The sequence below is a fragment of the Siniperca chuatsi genome, linkage group LG12 (assembly GCF_020085105.1).
Source record: "Siniperca chuatsi isolate FFG_IHB_CAS linkage group LG12, ASM2008510v1, whole genome shotgun sequence".
In the NCBI taxonomy this organism is placed as follows: Eukaryota; Metazoa; Chordata; class Actinopteri; order Centrarchiformes; family Sinipercidae; genus Siniperca; species Siniperca chuatsi.
Window position 1 is genome coordinate 19,974,439 of NC_058053.1, and position 14,883 is coordinate 19,989,321.

Consider the following 14,883-nt stretch of genomic DNA (forward strand, 5'->3'; position numbering starts at 1 on the left):
CACCACTGATTTATTCCTTTTTACTGTAACTGTGTTTGAATTATTAACGTTTAGGTGAGCGAGGGAACCTGATGCCTGGTGCACGGTCCATGTCTCCAGCCTCCAAACACCGTCAGGAGAATCGCTCACCCAAACAGGAGAGTCGGGGAAGCCGGTCATCCGAACAGAGCAGGAGCAAGACAGGAGAAGGTGGACTCTCAGCCAGTGAAGCCCTCATCCTGCGGTCAGACACGGCCAAACTGAGGTCTGACTCTCACAGCCGCTCTCACTCGCCCAATCACAACACTCTGCAGGCCCTAAAAGCAGACGGGAGAACCTCAGGACTGCGGGCTGAGTCCCCAAACCCTGGCTCTCGCTCCTCCTCTCCCAAACAAAAATCCTCTTCAGGCAGGTCTAGTCCCTCCAGCACATCCTCCCAGCACTCCTCTTCAACCCACCATGACAAGAACCTCCCACCTAAAGTTAGCCCTTCCTCCAAAGCCCGGCTGGACCCTCCCAGAGAGAGGTCCAAATCAGATTCATACACTCTGGACCCAGACACACTTCGAAAGAAGAAGGTTCCACTTACAGAGCCACTTAGGGGCAGGTCTACCTCTCCCAAACCTAAACTGTCTCCTAAAGATCCAAATAAAGGAGTGATCAGTAATGCAGAGAACCGTGTTCCTTCTCCACATGTGACCCAGGAGAACCTCCACAGCGAAGTGGTGGAGGTGTGCACCTCTAGTGCTCTCCTCTCCGAGGATGCCAATGATGAGAATGTGGAGGTCCTTAATGCTGAAGAGGGATCATGCAAGGTGCACTTTAGCATTGGTAAAGCCCCTGTCAAAGAGGAACTAGAGAGCCGCTCTTCACCCAAAGTCAGCCGGAAAACCTCCAGTCGACACACGCGCCCTAAAAAGGACAAATCTGGGCCTCTGTTTAAAGGTGACAGTACATCAAGGGTCACAGAGCCTGCCAAACAAGCCATGTCACCCTCTGTGGCTGAATGTGCGCGAGCAGTTTTCGCAGCATTCCTGTGGCATGAAGGTATTGTCCACGATGCCATGGCCTGCTCCTCCTTTCTCAAATTCAACCCAGACTTAACCAAAGAGCACGCCCCCATCCGCAGCTCCCTGGGAGGGGGTGCTGAGGAGAAGGAGAGCAAGTTAAAGAACCGCCACTCCTTAGAGATTTCCTCTGCACTTAACATGTTTAATATTGCTCCACATGGCCCAGACATCTCCAAAATGGGAAGCATCAACAAAAATAAGGTGCTATCCATGCTAAAAGAACCTCCACTGCCAGAGAAGTGTGAGGATGGGAAAGGAGAGGCTGTTTCTTATGAGATGACTTCTAATCCCTCTATGAGGGCAAAGTCAATCTTACCGTTAACGTTACAACATTTGGTGGCATTCTGGGAGGACATCTCTATGGCCACCATCAAGGCAGCCACTCAGAACATGATCTTCCCTAGCCCAGGTTCCAGTGCAATCCTAAAAAAGAAGGAACATGAGAAAGACGGTAAAAAGTCAAAGAAGGAGAAGAAGAAAAGGGAGAAGGCAGATGTGCGTCCAAGAGGGAATCTGTTTGGAGAGATGGCACAGCTCGCCATGGGTGGTCCGGAGAAAGACACTATCTGTGAGCTGTGCGGGGAATCTCACCCTTACCCTGTCACCTACCATATGAGACAGGCTCACCCAGGTAAGAATACAGGAAGTTCACAAAGTCAGTTTTACAAAACTTTTTTGATTAAAGTGAGTTATATCTTTCCAAAATGTACTTTGTGCCTTTAACATCCCTCCTTGGTATTTCTGTGGCAGGTTGTGGCCGCTATGCTGGAGGCCAGGGCTACAACAGCATTGGCCACTTCTGTGGTGGTTGGGCTGGGAACTGTGGAGATGGAGGCATAGGAGGCAGCACCTGGTACCTGGTGTGTGATCGCTGTCGGGAAAAATACTTGAGAGAGAAACAGACTGCTGCCAGGGAAAAGGTAGCCTACTGCTGCAAGGCTTTAGTGCTTAAATCTGTGTCCCTCCTTTTACTGAAGCGCTGTCAGCGTTTTACATCATACTGACTTCATTGACTTGAATCAAACCCAATCTGCATGTTCTTTGCCAGGTGAAGCAATCCAGGAAGAAACCTCTGCAGGTGAAGACTCCAAGAGCACTGCCCACTATGGAGGCCCACCAGGTGATTCGGGCAAATGCTTTGTTCCTGCTGTCCCTCAGCAGTGCTGCAGAGCCCAGCATGCTGTGCCATCACCCTCCCCGGCCCCTGCACTCCCAGTTGCTGCCCAGCCTCAAGGAGGGCGTCTCGGACGAACTCCCTAATAAAATGGGCTGTCTCTACCTTCAGACGCTAGCTAGGTAGCTAACAGCTCAGTTAATAACAGGTTGTCTTTTATAGATAGGAAACCCCTACAGTAACATATGCTTGCGTAATGATTTGAGTCTCTCCCACTCTCCTCTCCTCTCTTAGGCAACACACTGAGAACTTTGGGGCCTACCAAGATGATAACCTCTTCCAAGATGAGATGAGGTATTTGCGCTCAACATCTGTTCCTGCGCCCTACATTTCAGTCACCCCTGATGCCTGTCCCAATGTGTTTGAGGAACCAGAGAGCAACATGAAATCAATGCCCCCCAGGTAACACATCTTACTATGTTTTTAATTATTTAATATTATAAAGAGTATGGTCTAGATCTGCTCTATAGGACAAGTACAATGAGATAACTTCTGTTATGAATTGGCGTTATATAAATAAAATTGAATTGAAACAAATACATTTAATTGAATTACTTCCACTTATTGCTTACATTAGTAAATTAGTAAATTGCAGCTGTTACTTATTACAGATTTTCTCATACACCACCTTTTGCTGTCTATACATTATGTAGAGATACATACATGCATGATATTTAAGTCATGGCAGATCATGTTGCCGTTACTTTTTGAGATTTAAGTTATTTTCCCACTCTAATTATTGTTCACAGCAGACCAGCAGATAATGCCATTCATGCAGATATTCACTGTATGAACAGGTAGTTCTGTGACTCCCACTCTCTCCCCAGCACCCTGCATAGCTTTACAGAAAGCATTTTGTTCAGAAAATGTGCCTTAATTGCTCATTATCACTACCAGCCTCATCTTAAACAGTACAAAAGAGCCTGGCTGCTCCATTCTTTGGTTCGGAGTAATTTATGTGTTTTTGTCAAGCAAAGAAAACTGTGGTATGAAGTTAGCCTTTCTAACTGGTCCACTGTATCTCCTTTGCTGTTTAACAAAATCTTCCCTCAGTAGCTGCTTAAAATTAACACACATATGGGCCGTTGTTTTGTCAGCAAACATATTTTTACATTTTCTACAGAAACACCACTTATTCTAGTGTTATATTTAAAGGTGCAGTATGTAAAATGTAGGAGGCGCTATCGGACAAACCAATCACTGGCTCGAGATAGGGCCTTTTGCATTTTTCGCGAGTTTCGCGGCCACCGTAGTTTCTCCTACACGCTTGGAACGGGTGGATAACCGAGTGGTATTCAAATGGTTGCAAACTGCAATTTCAATGCTAGATGCCACTAAATCCTACATACTGGACCTTTAAATTCTGAAGGGTTGATGTCTTTATGATCTTTGTGTTACAGGCTAAACTGTATGTGTCTGTTTCTTCCTTTATATGCTCCCTTTTAGTCTTGAGACCAGTCCAATCACAGACAGCGACACTGCGAAGCGTACAGTGTTTCAGAGGTCATACTCAGTCGTAGCGTCTGAGTATGACAAGCAACACTCACCTTCTCCAGCCCGGGTCAAAGCCGTGCCCAGACGCAGGGTCCATAGTGGTGATGCAGGTAATCACATATAATAATTTGAGAAGTGATATTGAAGGATGAGCGAGTTACAGTGCAGTCTGTAACATTGAGCTGCTCTGTCCCCCATACAGAGGTGGGATCTTCCCTGTTGAGGCACCCATCTCCTGAGCTCTCCAGGCTGATCTCGGCCCACGGCTCCCTGAGTAAGGGGGAGAGGAACTTCCAGTGGCCTGTCCTGGCTTTTGTTATCCAGCACCATGACCTGGAGGGCCTGGAGGTGGCCATGAGGCATGCTCTGAGGAAGTCTGCCTGCAGGGTCTTTGCCATGGAGGTACAGCTGTTTAGGCTGCAATATCTCTCTGAATCTCAGAGCTCAGTCTTGCTTTAATTATTAATATTAATATTAATATTATTAATACAGCAGTGACTCTGGGTTATAGGCAATTAATTGGCTGGATATTGTTAGTTAATCAATTAGATTTGTATACTTAATTAGCTTATAATAGACTTAAGTTGGACTCTGGTATTGTTTGTGTATAGTAAGAAGACTAATTAGTATGATTTTCTCTTGATGTCCCTGTCAGGCGTTCAACTGGCTGCTGTGCAATGTCATCCAGACCACCTCTCTGCACGACATCCTTTGGCATTTTGTAGCATCTCTCACCCCATCACCCTTTGAACCTGAGGACGAGGAAGACGAGGAGAACAAGGGGAACAAAGAAAACGTGGAACAAGTAATGAGTGGTTAAATGTCAAAAAAGCATGCAGCATTACTTTTGCTTTCTTGTTGCATCTTCTAATTATGATCTCCACTCTGCGCCCTACAGGAAAGAGACCTTGGTGTTTGTGAACACCCTCTGTCTGACATTGTTATTGCTGGGGAGGCAGCTCATCCTCTCCCCCACACCTTCCACCGCCTCCTTCAGACCATCTCTGACCTCATGATGTCACTTCCTAGTGGCAGCTCACTTCAGCAGATGGCGCTTAGGTACAGTTTCTGAATGACTGAAAAATGAAATCAACCCACAAACCAACATTTTAAATGGGTTTGACATGTTTACTTAATTAAAGTTAAATGCAAATGGGAAGTACGATACGAAAGATGCTAACCTGGTCACAAGCTAGTATTAACATTAAATTATCAAGCAATAATTTGCATCATATTTGGAGTTTCATGCGCATATTATGGGAAAGTAACTTAGTGATTTATTCTTCTAGGTGCTGGAGTCTCAAGTTCAAGCAGTCTGACCACCAGTTCCTCCACCAGAGCAACGTTTTCCATCACATCAACAATATCTTGTCCAAGTCGGATGATGGAGACAGCGAGGAGAGCTTCAACATAAGTGTGCAGTCAGGCTACGAAGCAATGAGCCAGGCAAGAAAACAATCACTTACATACTTACTTACTTATACATCAGATCTGTCTTCTGTTGGTCAACACAAATTGAACCAACAATAGGGGTCTTATTGTCTGACATGCAACTGTGTTTATGACATGCACTAACCTGACACTGACACATCTGTGTGTGATAATAGGATCTCTGCCTGGTGACCTGTCTGAAGGATCTGACCAGTGTAGTAGACATCAAGACGTCCAGTCGTCCTGCTATGATTGGCAGCCTAACAGACGGTTCCACAGAGACCTTCTGGGAGTCTGGAGATGAGGACAAGAACAAAACCAAGAGCATCACCATCAGCTGTGTGAAAGGCATAAACGCCTCCAATGTGTCTGTTCATGTGGACAACTCCAGAGACATCGGGGTAAGGGGGCAACAGCAAACCAGGCATTTACATGTTTGGAGGATAAAACACTGCTTGTTATAGTATAAATGCAATATTAAGGCCACGGTGGAATTGATGATGATAATGTATTTATAAGGATTTTCTGGATTTCAGTGAATTAAATTTTTATTGTGTCACATCCACAGAACAAAGTCACATCAGTAACATTCCTATGTGGAAAATCAATAGAGGACCTCTGCAGAATCAAACAGGTATGATCAGTTTCTTTAGTAGTAATGTGGGAATACAGTATAACCAGTATAATTTGTGCTTTAATGAATGCTGATTAAGTTTAAAGAGTCTGTTTTAAGTCTAAACTATTTTAAAAACACATTATATCTCTGTGGTGTCTCTGCTATATAAAGCTGTATATATTGATTGCTTCCTTTGTCTCTTTTCCAAATCATAATGAGTCCTTTTGAAGTGCATACATTACAGCATTACAGTAACACTACAGATTAAATGCACATGTGGCAGAACACTGAACATCCCTATGCCTATTCATCCAAGGTTGACCTTGACTCACGTCACATGGGCTGGGTGACAAGCGAGCTTCCTGGAGGGGATCATCATGTCATCAAGGTGGAACTGAAAGGTCCGGAGAACACCCTGAGGGTGCGCCAGGTGAAGGTCCTCGGTTGGAAAGAGGGTGAGAGCATCAAGATTCTAGGACAGATCTCAGCCAGCATGGCCCAGCAAAAGAACTGTGAGGCAGAGACTCTCCGAGTGTTTCGCCTCATCACCTCACAGGTCTGTCTAACTGCTTCATCCATATGCCTTATACTCACCTGACAAGTTCTTTTTCTATTACCATACTGTACTGTCTGTACTTTTATGTTTTGCAAATATTGCATTTTTGGTGCAAATAGCTGGAGTCTCTTGGAAACATTGTTCCTACTTTGTTGTGTACATTTAGGTCTTTGGAAAACTTATTTGTGGAGATGCAGAGCCGACTCCAGAGCAGGAGGAGAAAAACCTGCTTTCATCACCTGAAGGAGAAGACAAGGTCTGCACTGTTTACAGTTTAACTGTACTGCTTCACTGACTCAAATATTTAGTGACCTTCAACCTAATGTTTTACAATTTTTATGAATAGGCACCATCTGACGCAGACCTTAAGGAGCACATGGTCGGAATAATTTTCAGCAGGAGCAAATTGACCAACCTCCAGAAACAGGTAAATGTCAGTTCCTATAGTTCCTAGAGTTATAATCTCAGCCCTCTAACCTAATGTGTGTATTAATTTCCAGGTGTGTGCGCACATCGTTCAGGCCATCCGTATGGAGGCCACACGTGTGCGGGAGGAGTGGGAGCACGCCATCTCCAGCAAAGAGAACGCTAATTCCCAGCCCAGTGACGATGACGCCTCCTCAGACGCCTACTGCTTTGAGCTCCTATCCATGGTCCTGGCTCTGAGTGGCTCCAACGTCGGCCGCCAGTATCTAGCTCAGCAGCTAACACTCATGCAAGACCTGTTTTCTCTGCTGCACACGGCTTCCCCGAGAGTACAGAGACAGGTGGGCAAGGATTCACACACACAACTAGAGGTTTAGTCACATGCAGTTTAGTGTTTAAAGGTACCCTGTGGAGTTTTCTTATAAACAAACAAATTTATGTTTACATTAACGGTTTCTCAACAAAATGCCTTGTTTGTATCCTTGAGGTCTAACAAACATGTTGAGGGTGTTTCCTTCATTGTAAAACATTTGCAAAGCTGATTTTTTTAGAATATTTTAAAACCTGGATTGTTTACATCCATGTCTTCTTTCCTGCATTTCCTGGCCCGTTGCTATGTTTCATGCAACATTACCGCCACCAACTGTCAATCGGTGGAGTAGCATGAAACTGGCAGCAGGAATGTATTTTGTGTCGCCTGTGTACTCCACGTCCATGCATGTGTGTCATTTTGCACGCCACCAAAAAAAAGTGGATACACACATCAAAATATTAGTCCTTAGTGCTTCTTGTGGTCAAAACCTTCACAGGGTACCTTTAACATGCTATACTGCACTGATTTTAATTACACATGGCAAATAATGTTTAGATCTTTAACAAAGGTTTGTAAGCGACCAGGAACCTAGTACTGTCACTCACTTTGTTCATGAAGAACTAAAATCAGTCAGAAATTCTCTTTATCTATTGACACTAAACATTTGATTTTTGCAACAAAAAAAAGTACAGATCAAGTCTGTTCTTTATTGTGCAGTATTTATCTATTGTTATTAAATAAACATTATACTTCTGTGTAAGATTGTACTGCTGGGCTCATCTGTCATCTCTGTTTGTATAGACCGCTAATATGATGGATGCCAATAGGTTTAATCTTTTATGGCTGTGACACATGCAAGGGTATTTAAAATTAGCACACAGTAGATAAAAAGAGAAACACCTGCAATTATAGAGTGTGTCAGCCTATTTGGTGACCATTTTTAAACCTTTTTACCTGACGTAGCTCCAACTGGGACCAAGACGTGGTTTGGAGTTAGTGTGCAGGTGTAACACATACTTTCAAATAATGTGTTTTTTCTGTGTGTACATGTTTCGGTATATACCTTTTGTGACACCATACAAATTATGATCTTGTTTATTATCTGATCTTACCTCATCTCAGGTCACATCATTGCTTAGACGCGTCCTTCCAGAGGTTACACCAGTGAGACTTGCCAGCATCATTGGGGTGAAAGCTCTGCCACCAGCAGACATCAGTGATATCATTCACTCCACAGAAAAAGGTGACTGGAACAAGCTCTGCATCCTTGACATGTTCCTAGGCTGCATCGCAAAAGCCCTCACTGTGCAGCTGAAAGCCAAAGGCACCACCATCTCTGGCACAGCCGGCATGGCTGCGGGCAAAGGGGTCACCACCGTCACGCTGCCCATGATCTTCAACTCCAGGTGAGTTAGTTTCTGCTAGGCCTAATCAAAATTTGGATAATCAAAGAGATGTTATTATATGAGACTCAAAACAACACAAATCTACTTTGTGGCAAATTTGATTTTTATTGCCCCTTTCTGTTGTGCTCAGCTACATCCGCAGAGGGGAGAGCCACTGGTGGATGAAAGGCTCCACTCCTCCTCAGATAGCAGAGATCATCATAAAGCTGGTTAAAGACATGGCAGCTGTAAGTTCCCGTTGTTTATCTTTTCTTTTAACTCTGCAGTTCTTGATATGGAACCACATTCGTCATAAATTTAATGTTTTCACGTGTTGTATAGCACTGGGAAAGGTACCTCTAAGACATGCATTTGCTGTTTTTAGGGCCACCTGTCAGATGCTTGGTCCAGAGTCACCAAAAATGCAATAGCTGAGACCATCATAGCCCTGACCAAAATGGAGGAGGAGCATCGGTCTCCTGTACGCTGTATCGCCACCACAAGGGTATGGACTCAAATGTCATCATACCAAAGCATGTATCTACGGTTACAAATACTGGGTATTAATTAATCATATATTATATCCCGTTCTGTCTCAAAGCTGTGGCTAGCCTTAGCTTCACTGTGTGTGCTGGACCAGGACCATGTCGACAGACTGTCCTCTGGTCGCTGGATGGGCAAAGATGGACAGCAGAAGCAGATGGTGAGGACGATATAAAAGGCTAAGAGCTACACCGTGTGAAAATAATTGACAGATAATCAAAAGGAATAGCACATTGATTGCCTGCCATTGTATCCACAGCCCATGTGTGACAACCATGATGATGGTGAGACAGCAGCCATCATCCTGTGTAACATGTGTGGCAACCTCTGCACCGACTGTGACCGCTTCCTCCACCTGCACCGACGCACGCGCTCTCACCAGAGACAGGTTAGTTTGTTAGCATGATGGTTCTTCCAGTAGTGTTAACTGCTGATTAGTAGGATAATATGAACCAATTTATAAAAGGAATATGGAGTTGAATGAGCTTGTGTTTAATCTTATCTTCATGACTGCTTTCAGGTGTTCAAGGAGGAAGAGGAGGCCATAAAGGTGGATCTCCATGAAGGCTGTGGGAGGACCAAGCTCTTTTGGCTCATGGCTCTGGCGGACTCTAAGACTATGAAGGCTATGGTGGAGTTCAGAGAGCACACAGGTAACCTAGCAACATAGCATACCACTATGCTTTTTTTGGTATGACTATATACTGTATATTGCTGCAAATTGTGTAATTACATTAATAGTGGTGTTAGTTTCACCTCCAGAATTTCTCCATGGCTTCCCTTAGCGCATGTATTTCTACACGTCTATTATTTTTGCAGGTAAACCAGCCTCCAGCAGCTCAGACGCCTGCAGGTTCTGTGGTACGAGGAATGGAACTGAGCTGTCTGCAGTGGGCAGTGTCTGCTCAGACCCAGACTGCCAGGTACTTAACATCAACTATTAACAAGAAGAAGATGTCTTGTCATTTCTGATAATCTGTGTAATTCTTTAAAACTGTGGCCACCTGGTTCCTTTTGTTTTGATAGAGAAGTTGAAGTTCTAAAAATGATCTAAAAATATATATTTTTTGGTTTTATTTCACAAAATATATACAACATATTCACACATATATATACAAAAATAATAAAAGCAGTATAAAAAATAAAGAACCAAACCTAAATTATTATGCTGTTATTTTAACCAACATCTGTCTATTCATTCTGTAAAAACAGGTGCCTTTCTCTTTGTTCCTTATATTGATAAATTATAAATATATTGTATCAAGATAGAAAAATAGCCTGAACCAGTTTTGCTAAAACATTGTACCTATTCAAAATACAGATGGCAGATGCATAGGTACTGTATGAACCTAAGGATTTTTGTGTAATGCACCTAGAGTCTTTTTCCTGAGAAGAGAAATTTGAAGTTTTGCTGAGTGGAAACATTGTTGTAGAATATTTATAATACTTGATGAGATGAGTATTCAAGCTCAGTCTGATAGAGCTGAAACATCCCCTCCTTTGAGACCCTAAACTTCCATGATTGCCTCAAAAAGAATAGTCTGTGATGAGCCTTACAAATAATGGATGAGGCCACTTCAGAGAGGAACAAATACCTACACAAGACACATAAAATATACATGTTACTACATAACTCTACATTGCTTAATATAAGTACTGTGGTTCCTAAGCCTCACCAGTTTCTCTCATGTTGTCTCTCTCAGGAGTACGCGAAACTGGCCTGCAGTAAAACTCATCCTTGTGGACACCCCTGTGGAGGAGTCAAGAATGAGGAGGCCTGCCTTCCATGTCTGCATGGCTGTGACAAGAACACTGGCTGCCTGAAACAGGATGCAGATGACATGTGTATGATCTGCTTCACAGAGGCCCTTTCTGCTGCTCCTGCAGTACAGGTAGCTCTAAATATGTGTGTTTGTCCATTAGGTGGAGGAGTTTCACTTAAATTATTTCTCATTTAATGTTTAACTCTTTGTTCTGTTCTCAGCTGGACTGCACCCATGTGTTCCACCTTCAGTGTACTCGTCGTGTTCTTGAAAATCGCTGGCTCGGGCCCAGAATCACGTTTGGCTTCATGTTGTGTCCAATTTGCAAGGTAAGATGTTACCTTAGTATCTGTGACTGAAGAGATTAAACTAGCAACAAAGAGGCTGAAAACTGTTTCCACCAGCCTTGAAGTTGGTTGAGCTCAGTTTGCTTAAATGCTTTGTTGGACTAGCTCAGTCTACTGTGTGGCTTTCCCTTGCAGACTAGGACTGCTTTGTTCACTGTCATCTTTGTCAAATGCTGTTGACACACAGTAAACTCAACAGAACTACCTTAATGAATGTGGGCTGGTTTGTTTGTTTCATTGTTTGCCTCCAGAACAAAATCAATCACTCTGTGATCAAGGACCTGCTCGACCCAATTAAGGAGCTCTATGAGGATGTGAGGAGAAAGGCTCTGATGAGGCTGGAGTATGAGGGTCTACATAAGAGTGAGGCAATAACTACACCGGGAGCACGTTTCCACAACGACCCTGCAGGCTTTGCCATGAACAGATATGCATACTATGTCTGCTACAAGTGCAAGAAGGTACCATATAAACCAAAGTCATTTTTCATTTAAATGTTGTTTAGGGGTTGAGAATTAATGGTTGCCCTTATTTCCAGGCCTATTTTGGGGGAGAGGCTCGCTGCGATGCAGAGGCGGGACAGGGAGATGACTACGACCCCAGTGAGCTGATCTGTGGAGCATGCTCAGATGTCTCCAGGGCTCAGGTGGGTAAATGATGCCTGTGAGGATCCTGGCTTTACTATGGCCAATTCAAAAGAATAGTTTTACATTTTGGGAAATACAAATTCTCTTTCTTGCCAAGTTTTAGATGAAAAGATTGATACCACTCTTGTCTGTAAGCTAAATATGAAGCTGGAATCAGCAGGCCATTAGCTTAGTTTAGCACAAAGACTAAAAACGGGGGGGACGACAGCTAGCCTAGCTCTGTCTGAAGGTAACAAATCTGCCTACCAACACCTCTAAAGCTTTTTAATTAACATGTTATATCTCATTTGTTTAATCCGTACAAAACCTGAAGTGTAAAAACGTCAAGTTGTGGTTTTACAGGGAAATATTTGACATTTTCTTGGCCGAGCATAAAGACTTCCTTGAGTCTTGTCGTCACTGTGAGGTTGCCAGAAACCCAGCAGAGACTCCAGAGAGGAGACTGGTATCAATCTTCTCATCTCACTTTCTGCAAGAAAACAAATAAGCGTTTTTACCAAAATGTGTACCTGTTCCTTTTTAAAATGGTGCTTATCTGTACAAAAATATATTCCCACCCCTGATGATTCTTGTTTACTTTTCACCAGATGTGCTCCAAGCATGGCACAGACTTCCTGGAGTATAAATGCCGGTACTGCTGCTCGGTGGCTGTTTTCTTCTGCTTTGGCACCACACACTTCTGCAACGCCTGCCATGATGACTTCCAGAGGATGACCAGTGTCCCCAAGGAGGAACTGCCCCATTGTCCTGCAGGTGCTTAACCATTCTGTTGACTACACTATTCTGGAAAATGTTAAATTATTCAGAGTACACATGACTGTCTAAATACCAGACAGAAATAACTATAAGAAAAAATGAGTGAGATGTTATCCTTGTCCTTTCTGTCACAGGGCCCAAAGGCAAGCAGCTGGAGGGTACTGAGTGCCCTTTGCATGTGGTTCACCCACCAACGGGTGAGGAGTTCGCCCTGGGCTGTGGGGTGTGCAGAAATGCCCACACCTTCTAAACAACACAAGACTTTTACTGAAAACCAGTTTGTCTACTGTGATTTCTGGCTGCTGCTGAAGCTCAGCCATGAAGCTTGGCTCTTGCATTGGCAAGTCTCCTGGACACTGAACCAGGTTTTTGCTCTACGCCAAGAGTCCTCAGGTCTACTCTTCTACCAACATCAGTATCCAGGCTCCGATACAAACACGAGCTGTGGCTCCTTTGGATTCAGAGTAACCTGAATGAGGAAAAAAAGAACAATAGAATTTTAAAAAAGAAGAAAAAAAAGAAAATAACTTGTGACGTGTTTGCATGCGGCCGTTGTATTTCCTCGGCTTCTATAGACGTTGCACACCTCCTGATCACTGAAGTGTAACAATAGAAGATTAAACATTGAATATGAAATAAATTTGCTTAAAGGCAACTGTGGATCAGCGTTGGTTTAAAAAAACAAACAAAAGGAACAGGCCGTATTTCCAGCTTCCTAAAAATATAATTAAAAATATTGTTGTATGTAAACTTTTTTTCGTAATCTTGTACAGTATTCTCCACTGTCAAGTGCATCATGGGTTGACGGACAAAAAAAGATGAGTGGGTGGAAAAGACTGTTAAGAATATTATGTTTGGGAGGAAAATAGTGTACGATTTATCTAATCTTGTATATAATGATACTATTCAAAATAGCTGTATTCCGAAGTTGCTACTCTTCACTTCAGTTTTGTTTGATATTCTGGGTTATGTTTTGAGCCAGAACTTTTAATGAAGTGCAATACTGGGTGTGCCTCCTATTTTGCAGCTGTTTAACCTATGGAATGTATGTCAATAAAGCCACTGTACATTTTTATACAGTAGACAGTCGTAATTCCCCCTCTTATAAATGTCAGATCTCTTCTGTTGTCTGGAAATAAGAAGCCTGGCGCCTGCAGTGAATGAAGGTGGATGTAAATCCAATTTGCATCTCTGTCAAAAAAAGTACCAAATCCTACAGTAATACAAAAACAAACAAAAACCTCAGAGTGAGACTGATTACAGCTGAATGATTTGAGGGGCCAGTCTTCACACCAAATAAAATTGTGCACCTGTAATGCTTTTCCCTAGTAGGAGGCAGGGGATTGGGGGTCAGGGGAGCGGAGTGTGGAAAAAAAGCAGCTGCTGTTATATAAAAAAGCTTAATACTTGTGAATCTGCTCTGTAATATCTGTGGTGGATGGAGTTGAATGGTAATAAACCAGGTTCTCTGTTTCGCAAAGTATACACAGTGTTATTTTTTAATGAGTGGTGACATTTGTAAATGCCAAAATTGAAAGGCTGAAACTCGTGTGCATCTCAGCAGAGACTTGCAAAATAGAAATATGTATTACTCTTCCGTGTATCCCTGGTGCCAAACTGCAAAACTTCAGTCAGGTCTCACTGAATGTCAAATAAAACCCTACTGTGCAATACCTTTGTAAGGACTACATTACATGCCAGTTTATAGTGAAATATAAACATTAACTCATGCATTTCTCCAGTAAGTTATTTAGGACATCTCATAGTCCGCTAGAAAAGCTCAGCTATATATATTGTCTATGTATGTTGACATAAATTACATAAGTCTCAGGCTCACTTGTACTTTTGTACTTTGTTTGGTAGTTTCACCTGTACTAAGGTTCACAGCAGTGGCAGCAGCACATGACACAAAGGATCAACAGTTTATCATATTATTCACATTTTGTCATTTACATCGTCACTCTATTAAAATATGCAAAAAACAAAATGTTTTGCAAGACAAACAAACCCCAGAAATCTTCTTTTATTCTATCTGTTCATGTTCTGTGGTTGTATGCACGAAGCAAAACTGCAAAAATGTGCATGCATGACAGTTATTGCCCAGTTTTTAATGCTCCATCACAAAGAGCATGTACAGTTCAAGTTGGGGAATACAAGGATCACAACAGAATAAATCACTTAATACAGGTGGAGAGTCTACGACAGCTGAAAGATACTAGTGGAGATACATTCCTAAACAACAATAGGCTACAAAAATACAGTAAATAACATTTAACATACTCATCAAAATAATAGCAACTGACACATGAAGCAATTTGCCTTTTTTTATTTAGCTTAGGAAATTGAAGGGGACTAAAATATAATTTGTGTGAAAAGTTTGGTA

General features: G+C 42.7%; 1 protein-coding gene across 20 annotated transcripts in view; it reads left to right on the forward strand.

The window, feature by feature from the left end:
• Positions 1-13,983, forward strand: part of mycbp2 (MYC binding protein 2) — a 65,906-nt gene extending 51,923 nt beyond the window's left edge. For all 20 annotated transcript variants that reach the window (XM_044217575.1, XM_044217579.1, XM_044217583.1 and 17 more), the window contains 28 exons: positions 55-1,680; positions 1,800-1,969; positions 2,098-2,345; positions 2,458-2,625; positions 3,670-3,827; positions 3,920-4,119; positions 4,373-4,522; positions 4,616-4,776; positions 5,007-5,163; positions 5,325-5,549; positions 5,717-5,782; positions 6,081-6,320; positions 6,487-6,576; positions 6,667-6,747; positions 6,821-7,087; positions 8,182-8,465; positions 8,596-8,692; positions 8,830-8,949; positions 9,046-9,147; positions 9,247-9,375; positions 9,508-9,640; positions 9,807-9,910; positions 10,691-10,879; positions 10,972-11,079; positions 11,349-11,558; positions 11,636-11,743; positions 12,332-12,497; positions 12,635-13,983. In XM_044217575.1, the coding sequence (XP_044073510.1) occupies positions 55-1,680; positions 1,800-1,969; positions 2,098-2,345; positions 2,458-2,625; positions 3,670-3,827; positions 3,920-4,119; positions 4,373-4,522; positions 4,616-4,776; positions 5,007-5,163; positions 5,325-5,549; positions 5,717-5,782; positions 6,081-6,320; positions 6,487-6,576; positions 6,667-6,747; positions 6,821-7,087; positions 8,182-8,465; positions 8,596-8,692; positions 8,830-8,949; positions 9,046-9,147; positions 9,247-9,375; positions 9,508-9,640; positions 9,807-9,910; positions 10,691-10,879; positions 10,972-11,079; positions 11,349-11,558; positions 11,636-11,743; positions 12,332-12,497; positions 12,635-12,750 (5,873 nt within the window). In that variant the 3' untranslated portion in view covers positions 12,751-13,983. The remainder of the gene's footprint in view (positions 1-54; positions 1,681-1,799; positions 1,970-2,097; positions 2,346-2,457; positions 2,626-3,669; positions 3,828-3,919; positions 4,120-4,372; positions 4,523-4,615; positions 4,777-5,006; positions 5,164-5,324; positions 5,550-5,716; positions 5,783-6,080; positions 6,321-6,486; positions 6,577-6,666; positions 6,748-6,820; positions 7,088-8,181; positions 8,466-8,595; positions 8,693-8,829; positions 8,950-9,045; positions 9,148-9,246; positions 9,376-9,507; positions 9,641-9,806; positions 9,911-10,690; positions 10,880-10,971; positions 11,080-11,348; positions 11,559-11,635; positions 11,744-12,331; positions 12,498-12,634) is intronic.
• Positions 13,984-14,883: the final 900 nt, after the last annotated feature.